The following is a 25,360-nucleotide window of genomic DNA, read 5'->3' on the forward strand; positions in this document are numbered from 1 at the left end:
CTCTCCAGCGCGGCAAGGATGGAGGCGTAGGCCGTCTCCCGGGCGCCGAGGGATTCGCCTCCGTGTTGCAGAGTGGAAATGTTTGGAGAGAGGGAGAAGGGATCTCAACAAAAATTGTTTTACCCTTTTCGTCCACCTCAGCCCCCTCAGATTTCATCAAGAGACGCGGTTCTATTTAATCAGAGTGGAAGAACAACAGTGAGGCAGCCCACGCCCCGTCCAAGACACGGCTCCGTCAAGAGGCACTACACAGCACCATCTAGTGGCGAAGGGCGCACAGTCAGCGCCAGTGCAACGTGGGAAATGACAGAAACAAGCGTTAATGCTCCATTATACAGGAGTCTCAGTGGCCCACTCACGGTTGAATCCACACACACACAATAAGATCACACAATAAGTGCAATAGGCATTTGTTTGTGCCCACTGCTACTATGCTACACAACAAAGCATTTGTGTTATTATTATTCAACCCTGCAAGATTATTCTGCAGAACAATACAGTATATTCTATGTAAACAACAACAACCATAAAGTCATCCTATTGTCATTTATTTTATAATTCATATACGACTCTGTACTTTCTATAATCCCATAGTTCTATAATGTCTTTTGTAATCTATTTTATTCAATATTTTTCCACGTTTCATTTATGTGTATATCCTTAATATACACAACATTACAGCTGAACCTTCTTCGATATCTTCAGGGTCAACTTTGAAGGCCACACACATTCAAAAACTTTAAAATCTCAACACTAAAACAGTTACACAAGCAAACAATTACACAGCATGTAACCTTATTAACCTTTCAAATTTCTGTCCAATTAAAATATCATATATTTCAGTGTATTATATACTATTCAACTACGCACACACACACACACAATCAAATGTACACGACACTCGTGTCACTTTGCGTGCCACTGAATCCCCCCCGAACCGGAGCTGTGACGCGTTGCATTTATCCACATCTATGTGCAGTGGCCTAGGACAATATATAACTCTCTAATTTAAATGTATAGGGTTGTTGTTTTTTCTCCAGTGTATTGTTTATCTCTACTTCTTTTATCTTTGTAATTGTGATTTATGGCACAGTTGTACTTATTTTGCTTTACTCTGCATTAACTTCTCGTGTATCTTTATCTTTTTTCTTTTGTTGCGTTAACACAATTTCTCCCACATGGGGTCGATGACGTGTTATCTTAATACTCACGGCAGCGAATTGCCATATTTTAAGTGTTCACATGTTTTGTTTTGGACTGAATGGCATTAGAAAACAGACCGAGGTCGTAGGCCAAAGGCTCTGGTGCATTTCCAAGAATATAAGTGAGTTTTGAGTTATATAAGCAGCATTTCTTTCCTCCTTCCACGAGATCCACGAGGGCCTGGAAAGTTTTTTTTACAGGGATCAGACATGAACCCTTCACATTTATGGTTCACAGGTGGTGTCAAGCGGTGTGAAGTGCTGCCGACAGTGTACCGCTGCCTGCCCCCGAGGGCACGCACCTCGGCTCATCGCAGCTGTAACACCTCAAAAGCGTCACGTCTGACTGCTGTGACATCATACTCGGATGGTAATCCAGGAGCCTGGCAGCGTGTGAGGCGCAGGGTGTCACGGCTGCTGCACGTCTTCGGCTCGCGTGAAACCCTTATCAGTCAACACCCGCGACGGATCGGGCTCTGGGTTAGAACTCACAGATAACGCGCGCACACACACACACACACACACACACACACGCGATCTCCACTCCCGCAGATGGAAAGACATTACCCTCCATCTGCTGAACATCTCTCACCTCATCAAACTTCCATGGCAGAGAAGGCGAAGGTTGAAAAGTATAGAGTGTGGAAGGAGGTTCTTTTTTTGTCAGTTGTCACCCACACAACAGTTTTTGCCTTTCTATTCTGGGATGATTACAGACATCAGTGTGAAGGCTCTAACAGGTTTATTAGAATTTCTTTTTTTTCAATAAAGGCAAGAATCCCATTGGGAGCACACAGCAATCTGTCTGTCTAACAGGTTTAGAGATGATCTTGCGTGCAACATTTTGGACTGGTGGGTGTAGTAGAAAGAGCTCATGAAGAGTCCAAAATGGAAAGCATTCTTCCTCTGCGGAGAATTTTTAAATGCACATAACTTTATGTAGCATGTTTATTTATCTCTAGTGCCGGCTTCTACTTCAGTTTTATAACTTCCTTCCCCACTATGATAACCAGCCTCTATTTTTTCCCCGACTACAGAAAAAACAACTTTAAAAACTGTACGTCCAACTTTGGACTGAGATGTGTTAGACAGTGTTGATGTATGACCTTGTTCCTTTTGATTATACAGTATATAATCAGCCTATAGAGTGTAAAAAAAACCCAGCCTGTATTGTAGTTTAACTAACAACTGAAGTAAAAACTCTCGATGTGAACGCGCAGTCCTGTGTCACGTGGCCACACTATTGGCACAACTCCGGCGAAGGCAATGCCAGTTGGTCGGTCGGTACAACTTTGGCGACCCCCCTGGCATTTCCTCTTTGCCTCCGTGTCGACATGAGTGAAACGTTTCGACAACGATTCGCTAGATTGCCGTTATTTTGAGGCAGACATTCACATTCCCCTCGGTATCGACTGTAAATCACTTTAGTGGGTCAATTTGTCCGATACTTTAGACGTCAAATAACAGCAAAAAATTAAAGGTGTTCCCATCAGCCTCGGGTGCTCCTAAAGTTATTTTTTATTAATAATTCTTTTTTCTCAAAGTCACAAACTTTCATTATCAACCCTGACCCGTGAATTTTAAGTGCTTAAGCAAAAGAACCCCGAACAAACAAGAGAAGTTAGATCAAGAATCTGAGTGTGTAGGATATTGCTGACATTAGAAAATCCTTGTTAATAATTCTCAATCACAATCTTTGGTGATTATTATTATCTTAAGAAAGAGCTCGCATCAGGACGAAGGAAGGACAGTAAAGCAGAGATACAGAAACAAACCCGGTGATGATGGCGAGCTATCCGTCTCTTTTTTTTTTTCGAGCTCTTGAACGTGCTCTTTTTTCTATATCTGTTGTTTTTCACCAGAAACAATCCATTACGCGGAAGGGAGGGGTGCGACTCTCCATTTTCACCCGACTGAGATAAGAATGAATTCATACATTAGTGAAAATGACCGAGCGGCTGGTTGTTTTCCGCCGCTTTTAATTGGCGATCTTCTGACCCCTGCTTGTAAAAATAAAGGACAACATGCAGTAACACAATGGGAGCCCAGCCTTGGCATGCATTAAGTGTTGAAGGCTCACCCACGCACGTAATTACCAACAGTCATTCTGTGGTGTACCGTGCCATGAGCGGTTGATAAGTGCTGCGCCTTGAATTTGGAAATGACTCCCCTGGGGGATGTGTCGGCCTGCAACAGGTGCTCGCCGCCGGTCGATGTAATTCATCTGGACAGAGGTAAGAGAAGGTGGGGCCTTCAAACTGGGGTTGAGCTAAATGCCCGTGTCTTCGGGAACGTATCAAGCTGATGGAGATTTGCTGCGTTGAAAGCTACCGGCTAGCGTCTCTGAAAAAGACGTCGTCACACGAAACTGAGGCTTCAGAGAAAACGTTGGTACGTTATTTTACGCGTTCATATTGTCAAAACTGGAACACTGCAACTCCCCTCTCTCTGGCATGAATCACATATCACTCTCTCGCCAGAACGCAGCAGCTCGGCTTCTTACTGGTTTGAATAGATGACATCACATCACTGCAACCAAATACACACACACACATATATATATATATGTATACATATATATATATATATATATATATATATATATATATATATATATATATATATATATGTATACATAGTCCAACATTTGGTTTCTGTCACAAATTATGTATGTGATGGTTCAACGAACAAAACACATGGTAACTGTGAGAACTTCTAATTTTATAATCCTAAAAAAAGGAAGTCCTATTCAACTCACAAGAAGCGGCAATAAAAATAATAGCAACGTCATACAGTTTGTGGAGCGTTAACAGTGAGGACAATTGCCAGCCACCTCAGGCTACATATTTAAATTACGACATTTCCCAGACAACCTCTAAACAGTTTGGGAAAAAAACGGCAAAAAGCAGCAATTGCAGAAGTTATGGCACGGTGGACGGGAGACCAATGCAACAGAGTTTTCTAAGGAATTCAGCAGTCATACCCATAAGCTGCAGAGTCAACGATAAGCAGCCATCAGCCAACACCAGGTGACATTTGGAGACCCGTCACCAAGCCAGGTCAAGTTTTGTTATATAATCCAAAATCACAAATTTGCCTCAGGGGAATTTGCACAGCGCTGGGGCACCGTCTTTCCTAAAGGCCTTCACACACCAGGGGCATGAGCAACGCAAATATATATTTGCCTGTGAATATTTCACACTAAGATTTGAATAGATTCGCACAAGCTCATTCTTCAGAGGGAAGGATCGATTCACCTTCATCCAGTGATGAGAATCTGAAGTGAGTTTAGTTAAGCACCTTGACCAGTGCGGAGTCACAGACAGAGTGCTTCAAATTAATGAAAAATCACACAATGAAAGTAGTAATGATACAAAAGCACCAGTTTGAATAAATGGGTATCTGGCTGTCTTTTTCTTTTCTTTTCTTTGTCTTTCTCCTTTCTCGTCCCCTTCGCTCAACGAAAGAAGAGGAGATTTAGGTTACATCCTATTTTGCAATTTAGAGAAACGAGACCCATCTCCGGATACTTTTCAAGGATGTCAGTGGGACAGCTGAGGCCTCGCTTGGGGATGCGAGAGCTGTATCTGAGGAGGCAGTGGACCGTATCGGGATCCTGTTGACCCACAGCAGCGTCTAGCCGTCTGTCTGAGGTAGGATGTGGAGTCTAAACCACTAGGGTGGACAGTTTGGTTGGTGCCTTTAACTTCCGTATGAAAGCTCAGAAAAATCAACATCCTTCTGAAAAAAGGGGCAAAAACAAGACTATAGACATAGACACATATTCCCAAAAAAAGCGCCCCTAGTGTCTAAGGACCTTTAGACCCTGGAGTTTAAGCTTATGCTACTTTGTTACTCAGCAGAGCCATCGAATCTTAACTTACACAACAAGGTGGAGTGAGACAAGCAGTAAAATTAACAGTGACTGCTGTCAGTTAAGACATTATACTGCAGTACAAACCTCTCTGCGTGACGTGGAATATGATGAAAGTGTATTTTCTCAAAAGAACTGAAATTAGTCATTAAAACTACCGATTCCTGTGAAATCTCAACAGGTTGGAGGTCTCAGTGAAAGACCCAAACATTAGAGGAACCTCCACGTGACAAAAAATGGGAAGATAAGAAGAAGACGATGGGTTAGGGCTAAATCTTCACGGTGAGATTCATTCTCGTCTGCTTCCTTTCTTCAGTCTCACACTAAACCAAGGACAAGAGGTGGTGAGAGAAGAAATGCAGGACGACGAGTGTGTGTGTGTGTGTGTGTGTGTGTGTGTGTGTGTGTGTGTGTGTGTTTGTGTGTTTCTTGTGCGTCCCTCTCACCATAGTCTCCCGCCCAATCGGAGCAGAGAAGACGTACTCCAGCTGGAAGACAATGGCCAAAGCCTGATGATTGGTCACCTTGAGCTCCAGGCTGCTGCGAAGGCCCAGGACCTGCGGGAGGGATGATGGCGCAGAGCTGAGGAGAGAGAAAACACACACACACACACACACAAACACACACACACACACACACACACGTGACGGAGGTTTATAAGAAGCTATGATGGTACACATAAATATTATTTGTGTGTGTGACTTAAAGAATATGACAATGTCTCGCTATAAATGCCAAGGGTCTTCTTTTTTTTTTACAGTTGGATTTTTTTTTTTTTTTTATGAAAAGGAAATCGATGTGTTGGAGGATTTACACTCGCTTGTTAAATGTTCCCTGGCAGGCACTGGCCTCCTGTGTGAGCAGTGGAACAGCTCTCTCGGTATTCGTCATCCACAGTTTGCATACACCATAGGCGGGAGCATACTGTGGAGCGCTGGCATGTCACGAGGTAGGGACGAGTGCCTCTTCTTTTTTTTTCTCTCTCGCTTGGCGGACTCCCTGGAGAGTGGAACGGGCGAGCACTTCAGATCTTTTATTCCCATACTCTCTCTCTCTCCCTTTCTCTGCTGTCTGGAGTCACCCGTCGTCGCACAAGCGAGACTGTCAGCTCTCACTGGTCGCATCCAAAAAAAAGAATAAAAACCTAAACATCTTAATTACGGCCTACGCTCGTGTTATTATACAAGACGACTTTTACACGAGCACTTTCTTCTCGTAGGAGAACAGAGGAGTGCAGAATATACGACATGATGTTAGGCATTATTTTGACGGTGAAGATGATTATTGTTATTCATAATATACAATAACTGAGCACAGATTGTTGGTTAGCCTGCGATTGTGTTGATTACGCATTTGCATGTTTGCGCACACTCTGCCATGCTAGTTAGACACCAGCGTAATCATCCGCGTAATCAGCATATCAGCGAGGGTCTCATTTGAAGCAGCAGACACTACAACACATTCTGATTCAGGGAGAGATCCCTCCTTCACCATCTGTCTATCATCTTTTGAGTTTTGCATGGGTAAAACTGATCCTTTGACCCAGTCATATAAATCATTATTCCATGAAACTGTGCACAAGGATCCAACCTGATCATACTGATGGGCAAAACTTCAAGAGGAAAATAGACAACAACAACAACAGTGTAATGAATGTAAACCACCGGGTCGCGTTTTATCACGGTAAAAATAACGACTCGTTTTATTTTAGGAACCAAAGAGTCAAAGGAACTGCGTCACCCATTGCGTGACCAAAACAAGGAGGAGAATATAGCGTTCTCCCGGTCTCTACCCCCCCAGTGATGGAAAAGGCAAATGGTGGAACAGCTGAATTGACAACAACAACAACTCAACCTCGAAAAGACAAAAAGAATCGAAGAAGGGGAGTGATCCGAAAAAGAGATAAAACAAGAGCGAACCTCGGACGGACAAACAAGGCTTCAAACACGACATGCAGTTTGTTTTCTTTCTACTAGATCAGTAAGTAACACAACCAGACCACTTATCAACACTACCGGACGTTTAAGTTGCGGTTATTGGTCGCAATTGGGATTTTTAGGGTTGTGCCCTGCTTTGGACAGTAGAAGGACAGTAGGAGCCAGAAAACGGAGCAGGAGCTTCGGTGTACACATTTCAGTTTCTTCTCCTCCGTTATCTCCAAAGTGGTTTTGACAACTTCTTCAGGAGCTCTGAGGACAAGTACCATTCGGTCTTTGCGACAGCGACCATGACAATAGTACCGTTCGCAACCGTATCCTCTTTAAATAAGCCCTACTTGTCTTGAATAAGGTGTGGTGGAAGAATATCTTCCATCACATCCTGTGTATGCAGAGCCCCCTGCCATCGATGACCACTGACAGCATGTAAACAGTAAAAGGTCTTTTCTAGTTTTAACGTCCACTCAAAATCGCTTTACATTATAATTCACATCAACACACATTCATATGATACTTCAATATCGACGTGCCGACCAGAGGACCCAGGAATCTACTCACAGACCTCCCAGTTAGCCCCAGCCAGCCGACAAATGTGTGTGTGCGCACTCCCATTGAACTTTCAATCCGCCAGGTATCTCGCAGATCCTCCTTCCTTCTGATTTATAGCACAAGGAAAGCATCAAAATTATGACCAGCATTTTATAAAATGCTAAATCTCGTTACATTTGTCACAGCTGCCGAGAGCATCCCCAAATCTCTGACTTCTCTTCACTAGATCACTTCATCATTCTGAAGGTCTGCTGAATGAGAAAACACAATCTGCATTTCAGCATACCTGAATGGTTTTCTTGTGATATACTCCCCTCATCACCGCCCGGGGAGACAAATGCTCGAGTTGGAGGCGTTTCACACCTGCACAATGTCACTGGAACAGACACAAAACATTCTTTTAACCCCAAAGCAGCTCTGCTCAGCGGCTCACAGAGGCACCCCGACAACTCATTAATTGAAATTGCTGGAAGTTGTTTACGTGCGTGGCACACAACGCGGTCCGAGGTTTGCTCGCTCTCTATGTTTATTACGGGAAATGCTCCCGATGACTCAGCCTGGGTGCAATGGCGTATATTTGTGACAGCCGGTACACCCAGAGAGAGAATGGATTGCGAAGTATCCGAAGGGACCACGCTTATTTTACAACCAGTGCAGATCCATTAACAAAATGCGGTGACACCTCTAGATCCCAGAACCTGAACCCAAGGACCTGAATTTGCGGATACTTCAAATTTAACAATATGAAGGAGTATGCCTTAACACTAATTCTACAAAAGATTCTGAAACGTTCTGATGCAAGAGTGAAATTCTCACCCAACATCACCTGGAGCTCATTTCTCCTTGAAGGGCTATGAAGCGCTAGGATGCACGGGAATGTATTGCGAGGGCTGTTTTATGGGGGTGAAAGTGTGTACGGTATATGGGATAGTGTGTAATTTATGAGGCGGGTTAGGACATGGGAGGCCTTATCAGGCACCTAGCAGTTATTCTTGGAGCAAGGTCAGTGGACAACGCACAAAGTCACAAACAAAATACGGACGTAATGTGTTTTCTTCCAACAAGATAAGATTCCAAATGTTATTGTGTGTTAACCTGCTAGCCTGTTATTAAGAGGTTATGTTTTTAGCGTAGCGACGCTGACCTGAGTAAGCGGATCCGGTACAGGCACGACAGAACCATATCGTAACTAAGGCTGTTTTTCACACGCGAAAGTCAGGACCGAGGTCCGAACCAAGATTCATGTCTCGCTTGCGTCGTAAACAATTGGTCGGGCTAGTTTTGGTTTCACGTCGCAATTAAGGGAGCACAACCAAAGACTTTCATGTGACATACGTACCTCGTGTCGTCATCACCTACAGTACGTGGGCTGCGGCATCCTACACTTGACGTTGAGTGGTTTGTAAATGGGCGTGCGTCTAATGAATCGTAATGAACCGGTTCACAATGTTGACGTCGTTGCCACCAAGATATCATGATGGTAATACCACCAGTGTCGCCAACTTCGGGCGCAGCACTCGACACCAGTTTGAATGCGCCGAATGAACGCCCTTATCATTCAGACATTGTATCGTTTGGAGGGAGGCGAAGATCGCAAGCAAACCTTCGAAAATGTGAATTACATATTTTGCGTGGTGGCGTGTTGTGTAGACATGCTCAGGCTACATGGCGGACGGCCTTGAGAAGAGGTTCACTGATCTTTTGCATCGACTCTGCAAAGTCCCTGAACTTCACCAGAGGGATGAACACCACTCATCTCCGATCATGCTGCACCAACAAATTCCCAAATGGTTGTCAAACCGGGTTGATTTGGTCACTGTGAAGGCCAAAGAGTCGACATCTTTTGCATATTCATCAAACCTTTAACTGTCCTGTACGGAACCAATTTGTCCCCCACATGTAGCTCTGCATGTGCGGGTTAAGTATACCTGCAAGAGTGGCGTAACAAAAGCGTGGGGGGGGGGGAGGAAGGACGATTTGTGCCGAGACATCTCTCACACATAGTGCAGTTCTGTTTCAAAGGAAGAATGTATCCAACAATCAGACAGCCAGCCTGGTGGCAGCAGCACGTGGAGTGCTGCCTCATCCAGCAGAAACTGGAGTGCGTTTGTTGACAGCAGAATGTGAAACACACCCAATACTTACACTGCAGGTCTTCTAAAGTGGGAAACTAGGAAGCGAATGGACACCAGGGAAGAATACGAAAAGTTACAATCGTGGATGTTTTGCTTTTTCCAGATATGTGCGAATTAAATATAAAGCAATCCATCTTTTTTTTTCAAATAACGTTTTTTGATGACTTTACTGAATAACTTTCCACAAGCGGAGAGGCTCATGGAACACCACAAAAATAAGAACTTCGGAAAAAAAAATAGTTTTGCACACCTGGGGATTTTGTCTAACAACAGAGTTATGCTCCACCAGCTCGGGTAACGTGCGGTAACAGCTCCGCTGTGGACATGTACACGTGTTTCCCTCTGCTCACCTGTCCGAGGTGCTCCGTTTGGAGGTGCTGTCTGCTCGCCCTCTGGCCCCCGACGCTAGGAGCTCCAGCACCACCACCTGGGGCTTGTCGAGGAAACACCAGCCATTGTGGACCCCGACGTGGAGCCTCCTTTCCTGGATGGCAACTGTGCTCAGTGCCCCCTCCGGTCCAGGCTGCTTCTGGGAATCGGTGAGAAGTAGACGGGAGTTACCACACGTGCAGATATTTACTGTATCTCGCTAGCACTGTCTGGCGTGAACTGGAAGGTGAGCAACGGCATCAGGGTCCAAATTCAGATGGAAAGTCTATTTCCGCCATTGGGCGTATTACTGTGCGGGCATAAAATCCTTGGGTAGCACAGATAGATAAGTGCAGATGTAGCGTTTCAAAGGCTGATATCTTCACATTCTCAAATGACTTGAGAATCATTTCTTCATATTTCAAAACATTGTGAAATTATATGGGTGACGAAGGACTGTAGATTTGGTTTTAGATAATAAAGACCAAGTTAAACGTATTGTATTATAAATGAAGTTCACACTGCTCTTGCGCTTGTGGCCACACTACAGAGGAGGAAACATGTAGACACTCCTCTGTGTGGACAAGACAAAAGAAAAAACTTAAATATTTTGATTGTTAAAAATGTAATTATTTAAAAATGAATACGATCAGCTCAGTGCAAAACCAAAAATATGTCTCAGTCCGCAATACCCACATTTCTTTACCTCATTAAGAAGATGGCAGTTCACTCTGTCCCTCTGACCGAAAACAGATCACAAGTTCAAACACCTGTGGTGTTTACTAGAAAGATTATTGTGTGAACAATAAAAAAAGCAGTATATAAAAGAGATCTGCTACAATTTCGCCATGGAATATTATTAAGATGATTATATACCAATGTTGTGTTTGCAGCTTGTTCAAGAGTCAAAATAAGATGAGTGTACAGATCAAATAAGTTGAACTCTGACCTGCCATGCATCTAGAACACATTAACAAAGATTACATACACATACAGTATTATGTGTATGTAATCTTTGTTAATGTGTTCTAGATTATGAACAACTTTTGGGGTTTTTACTTTTGGTTTCACTCTACTAGGAAAGAGGTTTGGGCAATCTGACAATCTGAAGTGTTCCTCTCCTCGGCGCGATCGTCTAACTGTTTCTTGGCTTCCTGGATCTCAGCAATCACTTAAGCAAGTACAATGTTGTACAAACATTAAATGTAACATTTAAAGTCCCCCTCCACTCAAAAAAGTGTTTTTCTTCAATGACTATAGGGACTAGTATCTGAGCAAATCTTGTCACTGTAGAGGTGCTTTTCGCATTCCTCTCCTGGAGAAGGAGATCTCCGCGCACTTCTCTGAAATATGAAATTCAAACGAATCCTGGGCAAAGCGAGATTTGGTACGTCACGAATACAGAAAACCGATCGCATGCCAAATATGCAAATGTGAGGCAAAGAAAGGAAACTTCGAGCGCACGCAGTGGCAGCGCGTCCACGAGAGGGCGGCAGGTGTGTCAGCAGACTGGAGGGGGTCTTTAAGTTGAAATAAACTGGAATCAATTTTTAATAACTTAGCGTCTCATTATAGTGGAAAACATGATTATTAGACTTTTTTCGCGCAGGTAGAGACTGTGCTGCCAGAGCACAGCTGACTGACTACTGTTCAGTGATTGACTCTAACCCCCCCCCCCCAACGTGAGCTCGCCTCTCGTCCCACTCACTCCCATTTGTTTCACTTCACTTATTTCCCTCTCTCCGTCACATGTCTCACTCCCACTCTCCCACTTTCTTTCCTTCTCTCTCTCTCTCTTTTCTTGTCATTCTCTCTTTCCCTCCCCCCTTGCCGCTTAAAACCTTCTCCATATCCACCCACAACTTCTCAATCAAATTAGCATATCAATGCAGCATTGGGATTTTATTTTATTTTTTTAAACAGCAGGAGCAGCAGCACCATGCTGCCTGGCTACTGTACAGCCCACATACACCACTGCTCACCGCTGCTCTCCTCATATTTCATCTCTGCACCGGCTGCCTCCATCCCCTCCGTCTCCTTGTTTGTCCTCCTCTTGTTATCGCCGCTCACTCTCCCACTTTCGAGAAACGGCTGACGTGTGCCCAGCGATGTATCATATTAATCTTTAGCGATGTGGACGGGAGATTAGGGGGTTCTTCTCTCCTCTCGGCGGCAAACACCAGCAGAGCCTCTCATCTCGTCCCCTGCTGCGCTTTGTGTATCTACTGTCTTGGGCCTTTTCGTGGATGTTGACTTTTTATTTACCTGTAAGAGGACCCGGTGTCTCACATATGCAATGCTCTGTATGTATAGTTCGCTTTTGGAATCGTGTCAGCTCTCATCTGGCTTTGGGAGTGTTACATAACCGTCTTCCAGCTGGATCACTGAGGCTGAGGCTCCATTCAATTAACACTTTGCCGTACGAGTGCCAAGACTAAGATGTACTGTGCCCTCGCAGAGGAGCGCGCATCGCACGTTTGAACGCGGGGGCCCTACCACATGCATGCGCAGTGCAAGCAGCGGCGTGACGAGAGGCATAATCAGCGATGATTACTAAAATGATGAAAAACAAAAAACATGCACAGAATCCCTATATGTGCACCACATGGCTGAGGTGAGGTGAAAAAAAGAAGACAGCACCTCTCCAATCGAAAAACTGTGTAGAGAATAGACACCAACATTGTGTTTTTCCTTGTTTACATATTCACAATAACACATTTACATATTACTGTTGTGCGACTGAACCCTCTCGTTAGGATGTATACAGCACAACTAATTTGCCCTCAGGTCTCTCTTGTGAAAGAGATCTTGAGCCTGCTTGGTGAGTTCATATGTAATCGCTCTTGCAGATGGGTCTGGCCCCCTCCTCCCATTCAGACCATCTCGTCCGTCCTGAAACAGGTCGAGCCCATCGCAGACATTTATCTGAAATGGGGCAGGTTTGACGCGATGACTACTTGGTGTTATGTCCATGGACTGTATATAAAAAATGGACGTAGACTGCGCGTCCGGGATGTGAAGTCAATGCGAAAGTGCCTAAAGCCTGTGTCCTCTTGGATGACCAGTGGAGGGCGACGCCACTTGTTGCAAAAAGGAGTCATTAAAAAAATGACTCTACTTCTCACTTTTCATTTCCAAATGAGTTAATGATCTCAATCTCTACTTTTAAGTCTTCTTGGATACAGCATGACGTCCATTTTGTAAATTATGGTTCCATTTAGAGTAAAATAGGGGGCGCATTGGGGGCGTGGATATCGTGTGATTGACAGCTAGTACCGTCCAATGGGTGAAGGTTGCAGGGGGACGTGCTGCGTCCTTGAGCTCTGAGTCAGGCAAAACCCCGGTGGGTTGCCACTTGATTATGACACACACTTTAAACAGTTTATTAAATTCATATTCCTGTTCTTGAAATCAGTTTTAGTTGTAACACTGCAACGTGGACGCCTTCTGTGAAGGTTAGTGTTAACATAAAATACTGGCGCTTTCTTTTCTTTTTTTTTTACTTTGGCCCATGATGCATTAAGCTCTGTTACTTTACCCTATCTTCCCTAACATTAGATGATTTTGTGCAAGCAATTTACACCAGTTGTTGATACAACCGAATGGCGTAAATTAGCTGTTGTCAGCTTTCCTTGCGAATCATTGCATCGTCTCAACTTGACCTAAATGCAAAAAAGTTATCCCTTTCAGCGAGTGGCAGCAAGCAGCACGAGCATGACAGGATGTCTGTAAATAACTGCTTTCACGACAGCCATATTATAATTATGACCGTGTCCTACACAATCTATCTATTTCCTCGCCCGCCGCAGTCAGCGCCGGGGAAGATGACAAAGGCGTGGCTTTGTCTTTTGTTGGACAGGTCTGCTGTGAAGTGCTTCAGACGGAAAATAAAAAGAAAGACGGGGAGAGAGTTGTTTATGGGAGAACATCAGTTAAAGGGTTGCTCTCTGTTCTCTGCATCCCTCTCCTCACTCTCCCTTCCTCTGAGTTTCTCTTTCATTTAACTTCATGGCTCTTGTTTCTTCACCCCGTCAGTTTCCCTTCCTCTCCGCCTCTCTCGCTCACGGTGCTTTTTCGTCTCCCTCTCGCCTCTGTCTGCTGCCGTCACAGATTTCTTCCTCCCTCGCCTGAAATATGAATATTTTAGAGCTAAGAAGCTTAAAGGGAACAATGAAATGGCCCCCAAGTTAAATTATACGCCATTTTCCAGAGTCACAGAAGAGGGGCTTCTCTGAGTGGTGAGTGCGCCGGTGCCACAAGGGTGAGTCTTTTCCCTTTGTCACACTCACGTGAGCTTCTTTTCTCCTGCTCTAGTGTCATATTTGGGATATTTCCCCAGATACAGCCTCCTAAAAATCACTAAGCCGGGCATCGGCAGCGCAAGCAATCAACGCGGCCCCCACAGTAATCACAATGTGCACGCACCTAGGTTAGAAAGAGTGGAATTCCTCCGAAAGCTAACACGCCTAAATGTTGTTTGTATCATTACAGGAAAAGGGAAGGGGGAGGCAGGATGAAAGCAATTTACATGCTTTTGGAGGCGGTTTGTTTAAGAGCTTTGTTGACACAGTAAACAAAACCAGAGCATTGTAAGAGACGAGTTGTTCGCGGGGTTTTTTGTCTCTCAATTAGACGAGTCACCCCAGCGTGGGCAATGTAAAAGGGAAAGAAAACCAAAAAACTAATTATGAATTGAGGAAAAAAATGTATCGAAGCCAGTGCATCACTATTATCCACGATGGTTACTCTCAGGGCCGTTAGTCCGCAGCGCATCAAGGGCAAGCCACAGCTGACGTTACACCCAACACGGTATTGAAGGCTCAACACAAAGGTTCTTAAACCCATGGCAACCCACTGCAAAAACCCATATTTCTAATGTGTCTGCAATCTCCAGGAAAAATGACTAGATTCCTTTGAAACCTGTGTTGGGGATAGTGCTCGCCAGCAATCCAAAGATAACTCTGGTGGAGGGGGGGGGGAAACAACATCTCTTATCTTGGAAAATAAAATAAACCCTACCGGAAAATACAAGGAATACATTTCTGTGAAGGACTCTAGTGCACGATATCTGCTGAAGAGGTTTGTGTTTGGGTCCATTCAACATGAATGGTATTAACTTTTGGCTTCTTTCTTTTTTTATTTCAAAGGGTGTCTTTTTCCCCCTCTGCATATTTGAATTTCAATCCAAAGTAAAATGACAAAGTACAGAGGTGGGAGATTATTTCCCTATTTCTCCAGGATTCACACCTGAAAACAGCATTATCGTTGTCAAATATTAACAACAGAGATTCTTTTAGATTCAATTTACCGGTCCGACAGCTGGGGGGGAGGCGGCGGGAGACGGAGGGGGGAGCGCGAAATATTAGTAAGCAAGATTGATTTGGTTGGGGACGCTGTCATTTGAATAAAATGGAACTGCTGGAAAAGAAAGAAAGTAATTTGGAGCGAATTCTGAAATAATAGCAGTCGGGTGAGAAATGGAAGGCAGGCGACAGCTGCCTCATTGTGCGAATTTTGAGGAAAATGGTTGGAGATTTTCAGAGGAGTATAAATTCGTCTCTGAAGGTTATTTCAAAGGACGGAAGTGAGAGAGCGAACGCTCTCTAATGGATCCAACTCGGACATATGGAGCTCGAGACGGCAAATGGGTCTTGACCGTGTAATCGCTGCGTCGGTATTTCAGAAAGAGTCGCGACGAGGTTTAGTGGCACTGATCAATTACTGGGACAGAAGTCCAAATATGATGTTCTGAAACCTTGCATCTACACTAATACTGTAACTGTCATGATTCCTTCCCATGAACTCATGGACTCTTGTTTCTAGTGGACTTTTAATTTGATTGCTATTCCTTGTGTATCCGTCGTGTTGGTTTCTTGGTCCCTTGTTGTCGTTTCCTGTTTTGTATAGACTTTCCTTGTGTCTAGGTTTGAGTTAAGTTTTTTGAGTTAAAAAATCACCACCCCGACTTCCAGGGTCCGAGTTCCGAGGTATAATGGAACGCAGCATTAGTCTCTGCGCTCCCCTTTGTCTTGGTCAGTTTGTCCTGTTGAGTTCGTCCTGTTGAGTCCGTCCTGTTGAGTCCGTCCTGTTAAGTTCCCATTGTTATATTCCAGCTGTGTTATGTTCTGTGGCGTTGCAGTCTGTATGTCCCGGTCAGTTCTCAACTCGGTCCCGTTTTCTCTTGATTCGGATTTTATGATTCCCAGCTTTTCATTTGCCTCTGCCAGAACTGCAGAGACCGTTAGCTTGTCCTTTTGTTTAATTCAATTCCGTTGGACTCTGCATTTGAGTCCTGCCTCGTATCAATCCAAGATAGTAATATAAGTGTCACAGGAGACAGTGGTTATAATATTTTTAGGTTTCGGACCATTGGTCTGACAAAACAATTCATTAAAATATAAAATACTTATCCAGTATTTTTATGTGGTATACACATACAACAAAAACGGAACCTTGGATTTATTGATCAAAACTACATTACAATGATTAGACCATAACATAACCATAACAGTCTCACGCCAAGCCCCCACAAAATGTTCTGTTTTCCAATTCAGTTCAAAAACTTCTCAATCAGCGTTAAGTCTCCAAAGATCTTAGAAGATATTCAGCCTTGCACTCGCTTGTACACAAAACGCAATTTTGTTAAAAAAGAAAAAAAAAAGAGAAGGCAAGCTTCATGTGTAAAATGTGCACGCACAAAAAACAAGTTCAACAAAAACAGCAGAAAGTGTGGGGCGTTTAGGAGCCTTATGGCTCATGGGACGAAGGCGTTGCGCAACCTGGTTGATTTTGATTTGACCGAGCGGCGTCTCCTGCCAGATGGTAGGAGATCAAACAGTCCAGGAGACGAGTGGGCGGAGCGTTTCACAATGCGGAGGGCGTCCTTTCTGCATCTGTCCTGAGAAATGTGCTGAATGGATGGGGAAAGAGGCCCCAATTAGCTTCTCAGCCATCCTCGCCGCGCGCTTCAAAGACTTCCTGTCCAACGCACGACTACTGCCGCGCCAGGAAGTGATGCAGATGAGGATGCATGGGGTTTGGGCTACTTCGGCCTCCTGAGAAAGTGCATCCTCTGTTTGGCTCTCTTGACCCAGGTTCTTGGCGACACAAACTCCCTCCGTGATTTTTACCCCTAAAGAAGATTGTCCTCTAGTGCGTGATGCAACGCGATTTTCAAAATCAGGACTTGAAATCTTTAGTCTTCCTGAAGTCCACAGTTATCTCCTATAGTCTTATTCGTATTCAGTGACAGGTTACTGTCCTCACACCAACCCACCAGCTGTGCCACCTCCTCCCTGTAAGCGGCTTCATCATCACTACTGATGAGTCACACTAGTGTAGTGTCGTGCACAAATTTGGATGAACTGGTTTCCGCTGGATGTGGCAGAAAAAAATTATACAGAGTGAGCAGGGTGAAGAGCAGGCACACAGCAGTGGGGGGGAAGGGGGCGCTGTGCTCAGTGTGATGGTGCATGAGGCCTCGCTGCCAGCACAGACTGTCTGTGGTCTTTTCTGACAGGAAATCCAAAATCCAGTTATGCAGAGTGAGTCGTTGAGGCCGAGCGGAGACGAGCTTCCGGCTTAGCTGCTGTGGGATCATGGTGAGCCAAAGTCAGAAAAACGAGTATCCGTCGTGTCTTAGTTGAACCCGAATAACACACCTCTAATGAGTCATTGCCATCTCACCGAGAGGAAAAGCATCCGTGCGAAAGAGAAGGCCGAGCTAATATACTATCTATATACTAACGCCAAAATAATTTACACAGTCCTAATCACATCTTTTCTTTTCATTATCTTGACAGTGCAGATGATGATGTCCCCTCTCAGTTCTGATTGTCCATATTATCTCACATAACATTTTGATTATCGGTGCGATTTGTTGGCCCAGACGTGTGTAGCTCCGTGTTGGTGTGTGGGTGCAAACACATGAGGGGGTCTGGCATCGTAGGAGTCTCACAACAACCACAATCATACCTAAAGTAATTAGAAAAGTAATCTTGCCACTGAATGCGGACGCTCTAAGCAGAGGTGAGATTTATTTGTCTAAATATTAGGGTTTTATTACACACAGTTTTGCTGGGGAGAACCACAGGCAACAATTAGAAGGGGCACAAACTATGGCAGTAAAATCCAGGCATAATTTTCTTGTTTATCTCAAAATGAATCATTTTCTGACCAGGGTCCTGGAGACTCGGGGCGCCTCCATTAGAGTTCTAACAACATTCAGTTCATAATGTTTTGCTATAGCAATAAATATATGCTCATTTGGTCTACCTATTGTTTCATGGGAATTCACTTACTTTTCCTCCAATATGCATGGCCAATTGGCAGCAAAGGCTACAGGGTCCCAGTATGATTGGAATTTACCATGTTACTATGTTTTTAGAAAATTTAGGAGTGACTTTTTTGTCACCAAAAAATACGGAAGTCAAGGCAATGTTGGAAAAACACGAGGGTTAAACTGAAAGAGTCAGACTTAATCAGAGATAATCTTTACTATTTTTTCAGTCCCCGAAAGAAAAACAGATGTAGCTCTAATAGCTATTTCTTTTTAAAAGCTACAAAACACCTGGGTTTGGTGCTTCACAACTTCAACAAAGTAGACCTTTTGGTTAGCAAGTTGCATTAGTTATGTCAGAGCTTTTTGAAATCAGTGTGTGTAGGCTGTTGTATAAGGTAATAATAACTACAGATGGCAACTGTCATCTCAAGGGGTGTCTGTGCGTGAGCGAGTGCGCGAGAGAGAAAGAGCAAGAGAGTGTGAGCAAAGGGAAAGCAGGTGAAATGATGTCCCACATGAGTTTGAATAAGCCAATTACCAAGCGAGTTACACAACTCTGGCATATATTTCTCGTCCCCTTTGAAAAGCGGCAAACAAAAGGAAACGTGCTTCATCTGTGGTTGTCCTGTCTCTCGCATGGAGAAGATGCAAGTTGGCTATTAGCGTTCTGTGATTTCGGTCAACAAATACTGACCCACGGTACACCACGAACTTGTGTTAGAGCAGAGTGTGACGCACAATACATTCTGGCTGGCTGAATCCACTTTTCACTGACTTCACTGTTATCTACATTCCGGATTTTTGTACATTTGCAAATCTGTCAGGACTGTGTGTGTGTGTGTGTGTGTGTGTGTGTGTGTGTGTGTGTGTGTGTGTGTGTGTGTGTGTGTGTGTGTGTGTGTGTGTGCGTGTGCGTGCGTGCGTGCATGTGTGCTCCTACCCACACAGTGGATGTTAAATCCCCCATATTGAGGGTGAGTCATCCATGGCAAGAAACACTGCCAGCATCATTAGCATGCCACTCTCATCCTCCCACTCCCCTACTCCTTAACAGATTTTAACTGGCACAGCGCTTCCACCGATAAGTCACTGTTGCCCTGCTGCTGAAACACTCCCATAATTCACCACCAAAAATATTAAGTCAAACGTATACTCACACTGCTCCCATCTCGAATCCCTTCCTATCTCGCGCACCGCCCTATAAGTAGGAGAACACGTCCATCGGCCATTTCTACGGCACCATGAGAAAGCCGTACGTTTTTGGCACATCCTGGGCGCAGTCCAGCGATGAATACCAACAGGCATGTAATATTAAACACCTTAACGGGTAAGGCTGGTGTTGTTATATTTTATTATTATACTGTCAACAAATTCTATGAAAAGACCAAAAGCAACAACGCGTTGGCCTGTTTCTCAGCCCAATCATTTCTGATTCCACGCTTTTTCATGCTCTTTCATGGGATTTGTTGACAATAATATGAAAAAGCGTGAGATCACCAGCAGTGTCCTTTAACATCAGTCAAAGGAAAGTTGGAGGTAATAAATGTTGAGTCGAACCAATATCAGCCTCAGCTGTGCTCGTCTTTCATTATGAGTTCCTCATAAAACCACAAATTAAAGATGATTAGAGATCAACAAGGATTAGAGATCATCTTTGATATAGATGATGAGAATGATAATTAATGGAAGTATTACTCGTTTGTTCTGCTGTCCAAGCTTTTGCGCTATGTTCTCCATTTTAATGGAGCGCTATTTTAACACTGCTTAACTATAGGCAAATGAACCATCATAGCATTAATGTCACAATCATTAATGTTAGATTATGATCTCTATCTGACACTGGGTTTATAAGGAACAGGTTAGTTCTGTACATACTAGGTACTTATTAAGGTAATCACTGGAATTTACTCAGTTCATTTCGTAAGCATATTAATGTACATATCATGATTATCATATCTGCACATATTAGGCCTCCAGAAAATATTAATCCCATGCGAGCAATGATTTGATTCTGGAATAAAGTTTACCTGATGATAAAACCAGACGGGGGGAAAAGCAACGTTTGTTAGACTTCTAAAGATGTTGGACGGATCTGTCTTATCCTCATTCAACCACTGTGCATTCTCCATCTTGTCTGACATACACAGTCTATAACCAGTCAATGGATCATCAGTCATTACGTCAAGACGTGCATTTCATGAATATCTGATGTGAGCCGAGTGCAATGAACCCCATTCCTCTACTCCTGCGGCGCTTAGAGCACTTACAGGCCTAATTATGACAAGGAGAAGGCTCTCGACCGGCCAATTCAATGGTGCAGCCAAACTCGGTCTCTTTAGTGAACAATGTGCGTGTTGCCTGCTATTTTTTGCAAAAACGTTCAACCTCCTTTTGTCTTCTTTGTAGTACCACGTCCACTGGGCAAGCTCCACTTTTCTTCTTTTAGGACAAACGAAAAACTTCCTGGAGCTTAGTTGCCACAGTCTTTCTCCATTCATTAAATCCGCCCGAGGCGTTTTGTTCTGCCTGCGGCGTGGCATCGGTCCTCGCCTGCTCCTCTCCTCCTCTTCATCGTCTTCTGTTCTCCTCTGTCTTTTGATCGCGAGCCAAGGCGTTGCATAATTTCAGACAGGATCCCGGCCCTCGTATCAAGAGCAATAGATTTTATTCGGCGGCGTATAGGCCGGACGGCTGTTACGGGTCATTTGAGGTGCAGTCGACTCCGGCTTCACTCAAACTCGGGGAAGGCAAACTGGAGGTCAGAGTGTGTGTCGAGAGGTGAAAAACCTGAGTCGCAATTAGCCTGGTGCTGATTGAAGTACACCATGAAACTCCTCCAGTAGTTCCCATGAAAAGCACATCAAATAGGTCCACTGGCTTCATAACATATGCGCGAGTGGACTGTGAGAAGAAGCCTCATTCTGTGATAGTTTGTTGGACTAAAAATAGGAATACTTAAGGGGAGATTATGTGAAGACTGTACATCAGACTAGCAGCTAGCATAAAGGATTCGTCTCATGCTGCACTGTACATTGATCCGACGCCCCGCTCCTCCTCATCTTTGTCACTCCATTTCTGCCTCCATACCAATTAAGGCACTGACACACTGGGATGGAGTCAAACACACACACACACACACACACACACACACACACACACACACACACACACACACACACACACACACACACACACACACACACACACACACACACACACACACACACACACACACACACACACACACACACACACACAGAGAGAGACACAGACAAACCTGCGCAAACACACACACACACACACACACACAGAGAGACACACAGAGAGACACACAGACAAACCTGCGCATACACACACACACACACACACACACACACACACACACACACACACACACACACACACACACACACACACACACACACACACACACACACACACACACACACACACACACACACACACACACACACACATAGACACGCACACATTAATTCGCACAATGGCAAAACCGAGTTGGCGTGTGAGGTGTCGGCATCACTTCAGAGACAGCTTGATGACAATCCAGCTGGAGTCACACTTTTAAAGGTCACACACGGATCACACACACTTCTTTCTCTGTCTGTCTCTCTCTCACTCACTCGCACGCACGCACGCACACACACACACACCCCAAATACACACACACACACACACACACACACACTTTAATTAAAAGCTGCAATCAAGCTGGCTCCTGCATACATTAACACCTCTCCGGGACGTGACGCTGTCGTCATACCACCGAAGTTATAAAAGTCTGGAACATTGAACTGCTCTGCACAAACTTGGGCTGGTTGTGAAAAGCTTCAAAGCACATTTCACAATTGGGGGGGGGGGGATGGGGCTGTGAACACCAAAATGAGAAAATGATTCATGCTAACATGTCACTTACCTCACCGCGGAAGAGGAAGACAAACTTGTAGTCTGCTCCACTGTTTGTATTTAATTAGGTAAAGAGACGTGCATGCAAACCTGCTGCTGCCACATATTTACCCAAGTGTTGCTGTGGTGAAACTTAGACCTTGAATTTCAGAGGATCAAAGACTGATAAAGAGTGGTTTATGTGTTCCTTGATGTTTTACACTTTTTGTATGTCAGGGGAACTGGACTCATTTTGATATCACATTTATTTACCCTTTTCACAAAAAGCTGAAATGAACAAACAGACTGTGCTGCTGGGAAAGAGCTGCATTCGTGGAGCACAGTGGTCCTTTATTAGTCATTTTAATACAATTTTTCTGTTTCACTACAATTGATAATTGCCGGCGAGGGCTTCGTCCATTTGCCAAAATGTCAAAAGCCTTGTGAAATAACAATTAGTCAACAGTAACATAACTGAGCCCCTCCCTCCATTAGCAGCTCCCTTGGGGCTTTTTTTTTTACAGTCACTGTTCTGAGGATGGCACTGACAGAGGGGCTTATTTCTTTAGAAGAACAACATGTGCCTCAGCAGATCTGCTTATTAAATGATGATTTTTCTCCTGTGCCCATTCACAAATGAATGCAGTCTTTCATCGCCCTCCTCTCCCCTTTTTTTGGCCACATAATCTGCACTGGGCACTTCCATAGACTAGTTCTATTGCTGCTTCTTTGCCGTGGTGGCCGTTTGAGAGTCCCTGCATACCGACGCGCGCCCAGGCAGGACAGCATGACAAGTGAGGGAGGGACAATTCTCTATGCAGCCTCCCTTTAAATATCTTATCTTATATAGGCCTGCGAACCCCCGAAGAACTGGCTCCCTCCCGTAGGTCTGGGGCCAGTTCTGAAAAGGAAGCAAAGTCAGACCCATGAAAGGACAGCGCCCTCCCATTTGGGTCTGAGGATGCCCTAAGGTGGGGTCAACATTACATTTAAAAGCTGAGTCTGCAAACCTATAACTTGACACTAACTTGAGCACCCTTACCTCTGTCCTATTTTTTTTATTCTATTCTCTTATGTACTGTAGTTGTGTAGGCACTTTTATTTAGCTTTTGCACACAAATGCAGCTAAAATCCTAACTTTCAGCTGAAATGAGTTTTTTGACAAAATGTATGTAAGTTTGTGGCTGCATGCAACACAGACCGCCATAAAAGAGTATGGGGGAGCCCTTACACCAACGCTGTTTTTTCGAATCGGCTCAGACTATTTGCCAAAATGCAAAATCTGGTAGAATTAGACAACGTCCTTAAACCCACGAGCTGCTCCCACAGGCTTTGATTGTTGTTGTCCTTAGACGTGGCGCTGGTTGGGGCGTTTTGTAGCCTTGCATTCTACCAGGGGTAGATAAAAAGAAGACTGAAAATATTGTATAAATATTGTAAGATAGTTCCAATTATGTCTTATGGCTTTTCAAATTAATTTGTTGCAGCATTACTATAGTTGTTTGACTCACCTAGGGTCATTTGGTTGTATTTTTGCTTAGTCTGTGAAATTCTCTTTCACATTTGTTGTAAAACACTATATACTCTTTTATAAAAATATTGCAGTAAAAGAGTGACCTATTTCATATTTTTTGTTATTTCTGTTTTTAAAAAGCAGGCACTGTGGATTCTAAAAGGCAGTAATCAGTTTTTTTAGGATAATTCAATATAACAACCCCTTTTTTTATTCATGTTGATATTTTGCAAGGATGTGAAGAAGAGAATAGTCTTTGTAGTTTTCAAAATGACTGGGTACTAAAATACGGGGGAAGTGAAGAGGCTTTTCCATGTAGATTCTTCCCCTATCCATCACAACAAGCACCCTAAGCCCACTTCCAAAAAACAAATGTTTGGCAGTTGTTCCACTGACGGCACAAACAAGTTAGAGACAATAGTGACCGTCACTTTCTCCCCTTATAACAAACTGTTATCTGTGTTTGAGTTTGAAGAACCAGCCCAGCAGTGTCAAAGCCTAATGTGGAGGAGATACGGCGTGACAGCATTGTCATGTCAATTATCATCCCCACCAAAGACACATCTCACTTAGGCCGGACTGAACAGATAGGCCCTGTGCAAAGTCTCTGTAAAAGTAATTGCTAGTCCGTAGTTGAAACTGTCAAAGTAGAGTTACCCACGTGGGCTTTCCGTAGACAGGAAAAATGAGGAGAGAACAGATGAGCTCCATGTAGTTTGGGTGGTGAGGTGCCGTGGCAGCGGAGAGGCTGGAGAGAATAATCTTGGCAGCGTTGTGAGAAAAGTCACCGAAGCCATCTTTAATTTGAGGAGAAATGTTACCAGGATGAACTGCTATTAGGATTGTGTATGTGCCTTTATATCAGAATACTAGAAGGTGATTTGTGTGTGTGTGTGTATGTGTGTGAGAAGGAGAGAGAGAGAGAATTGCCTGACTCTCACGACAAACTCTGTCACTGTCCCTGATGTGTCACGTGCATCGGACGATCAGGGCCGCGTGTGTGTGTGTGTGTGTGTGTGTGTGTGTGTGTGTGTGTGATGGAAGGCCGGTCTTACTGTGTTATGGCAGTCAGCATTGATCAGCTGCAGCAGCTGGCTCTCGAACGTCTCCAGGGACGGCTGGAGGGAGATGGTCAGTCTGTTCAGGGTGAACGGCAGCATCTTGAGCAGCTGAGGCCGCAGCAGAGCATCTCCTGGTGACAGTACGAACATAGGCATCAAACCGTCAAAACACGCCATGGAAATTTACACAATTATTCCTCCTCCTCTTGGTTTGCTAGTTTTGTTTACAGCCCAGCAAAATTCTGGGGAAAAGCTGTGGAGGAAAAACAACTGAAACCATCTAAATGTGTGAAACTCTGTGTGACCCATTTGTAAATGTCCCTGACATTCCCCATCATCCCCGGAAAATTTATAATGGTATCCCGGAAAGCAGTCAAGTGGAAAACACATGGTGTGGTACAGGGTTATAGCCATGATGATTCTACTTATGTGTGTGCGTTAACTTACAAAGTGAGCTAAACTCTCCCCCTCAGTGCCAGACTGGCTGGTTCATGGCAGGTTTCACTTGATATGTCTGCGTCAACCTGGACTCCAGA

The 25,360-nt window shown here is 44.2% G+C and overlaps 1 protein-coding gene across 3 annotated transcripts in view; it reads right to left on the bottom strand.

Annotated features, from left to right (window-relative positions):
* Window positions 1-25,360, bottom strand: part of nphp4 (nephronophthisis 4) — a 142,162-nt gene that overhangs the window by 81,896 nt on the left and 34,906 nt on the right. For all 3 annotated transcript variants that reach the window (XM_047330937.1, XM_047330936.1, XM_047330935.1), the window contains exons 6-8: window positions 24,819-24,955; window positions 10,048-10,226; window positions 5,523-5,658 (exon numbers count right to left, since the gene is read on the bottom strand). In XM_047330937.1, coding sequence (XP_047186893.1) covers window positions 5,523-5,658; window positions 10,048-10,226; window positions 24,819-24,955 — 452 coding nt within the window. The remainder of the gene's footprint in view (window positions 1-5,522; window positions 5,659-10,047; window positions 10,227-24,818; window positions 24,956-25,360) is intronic.

This window comes from Scophthalmus maximus, chromosome 3 (genome assembly GCF_022379125.1).
Source record: "Scophthalmus maximus strain ysfricsl-2021 chromosome 3, ASM2237912v1, whole genome shotgun sequence".
Lineage (NCBI taxonomy): Eukaryota > Metazoa > Chordata > Actinopteri > Pleuronectiformes > Scophthalmidae > Scophthalmus > Scophthalmus maximus.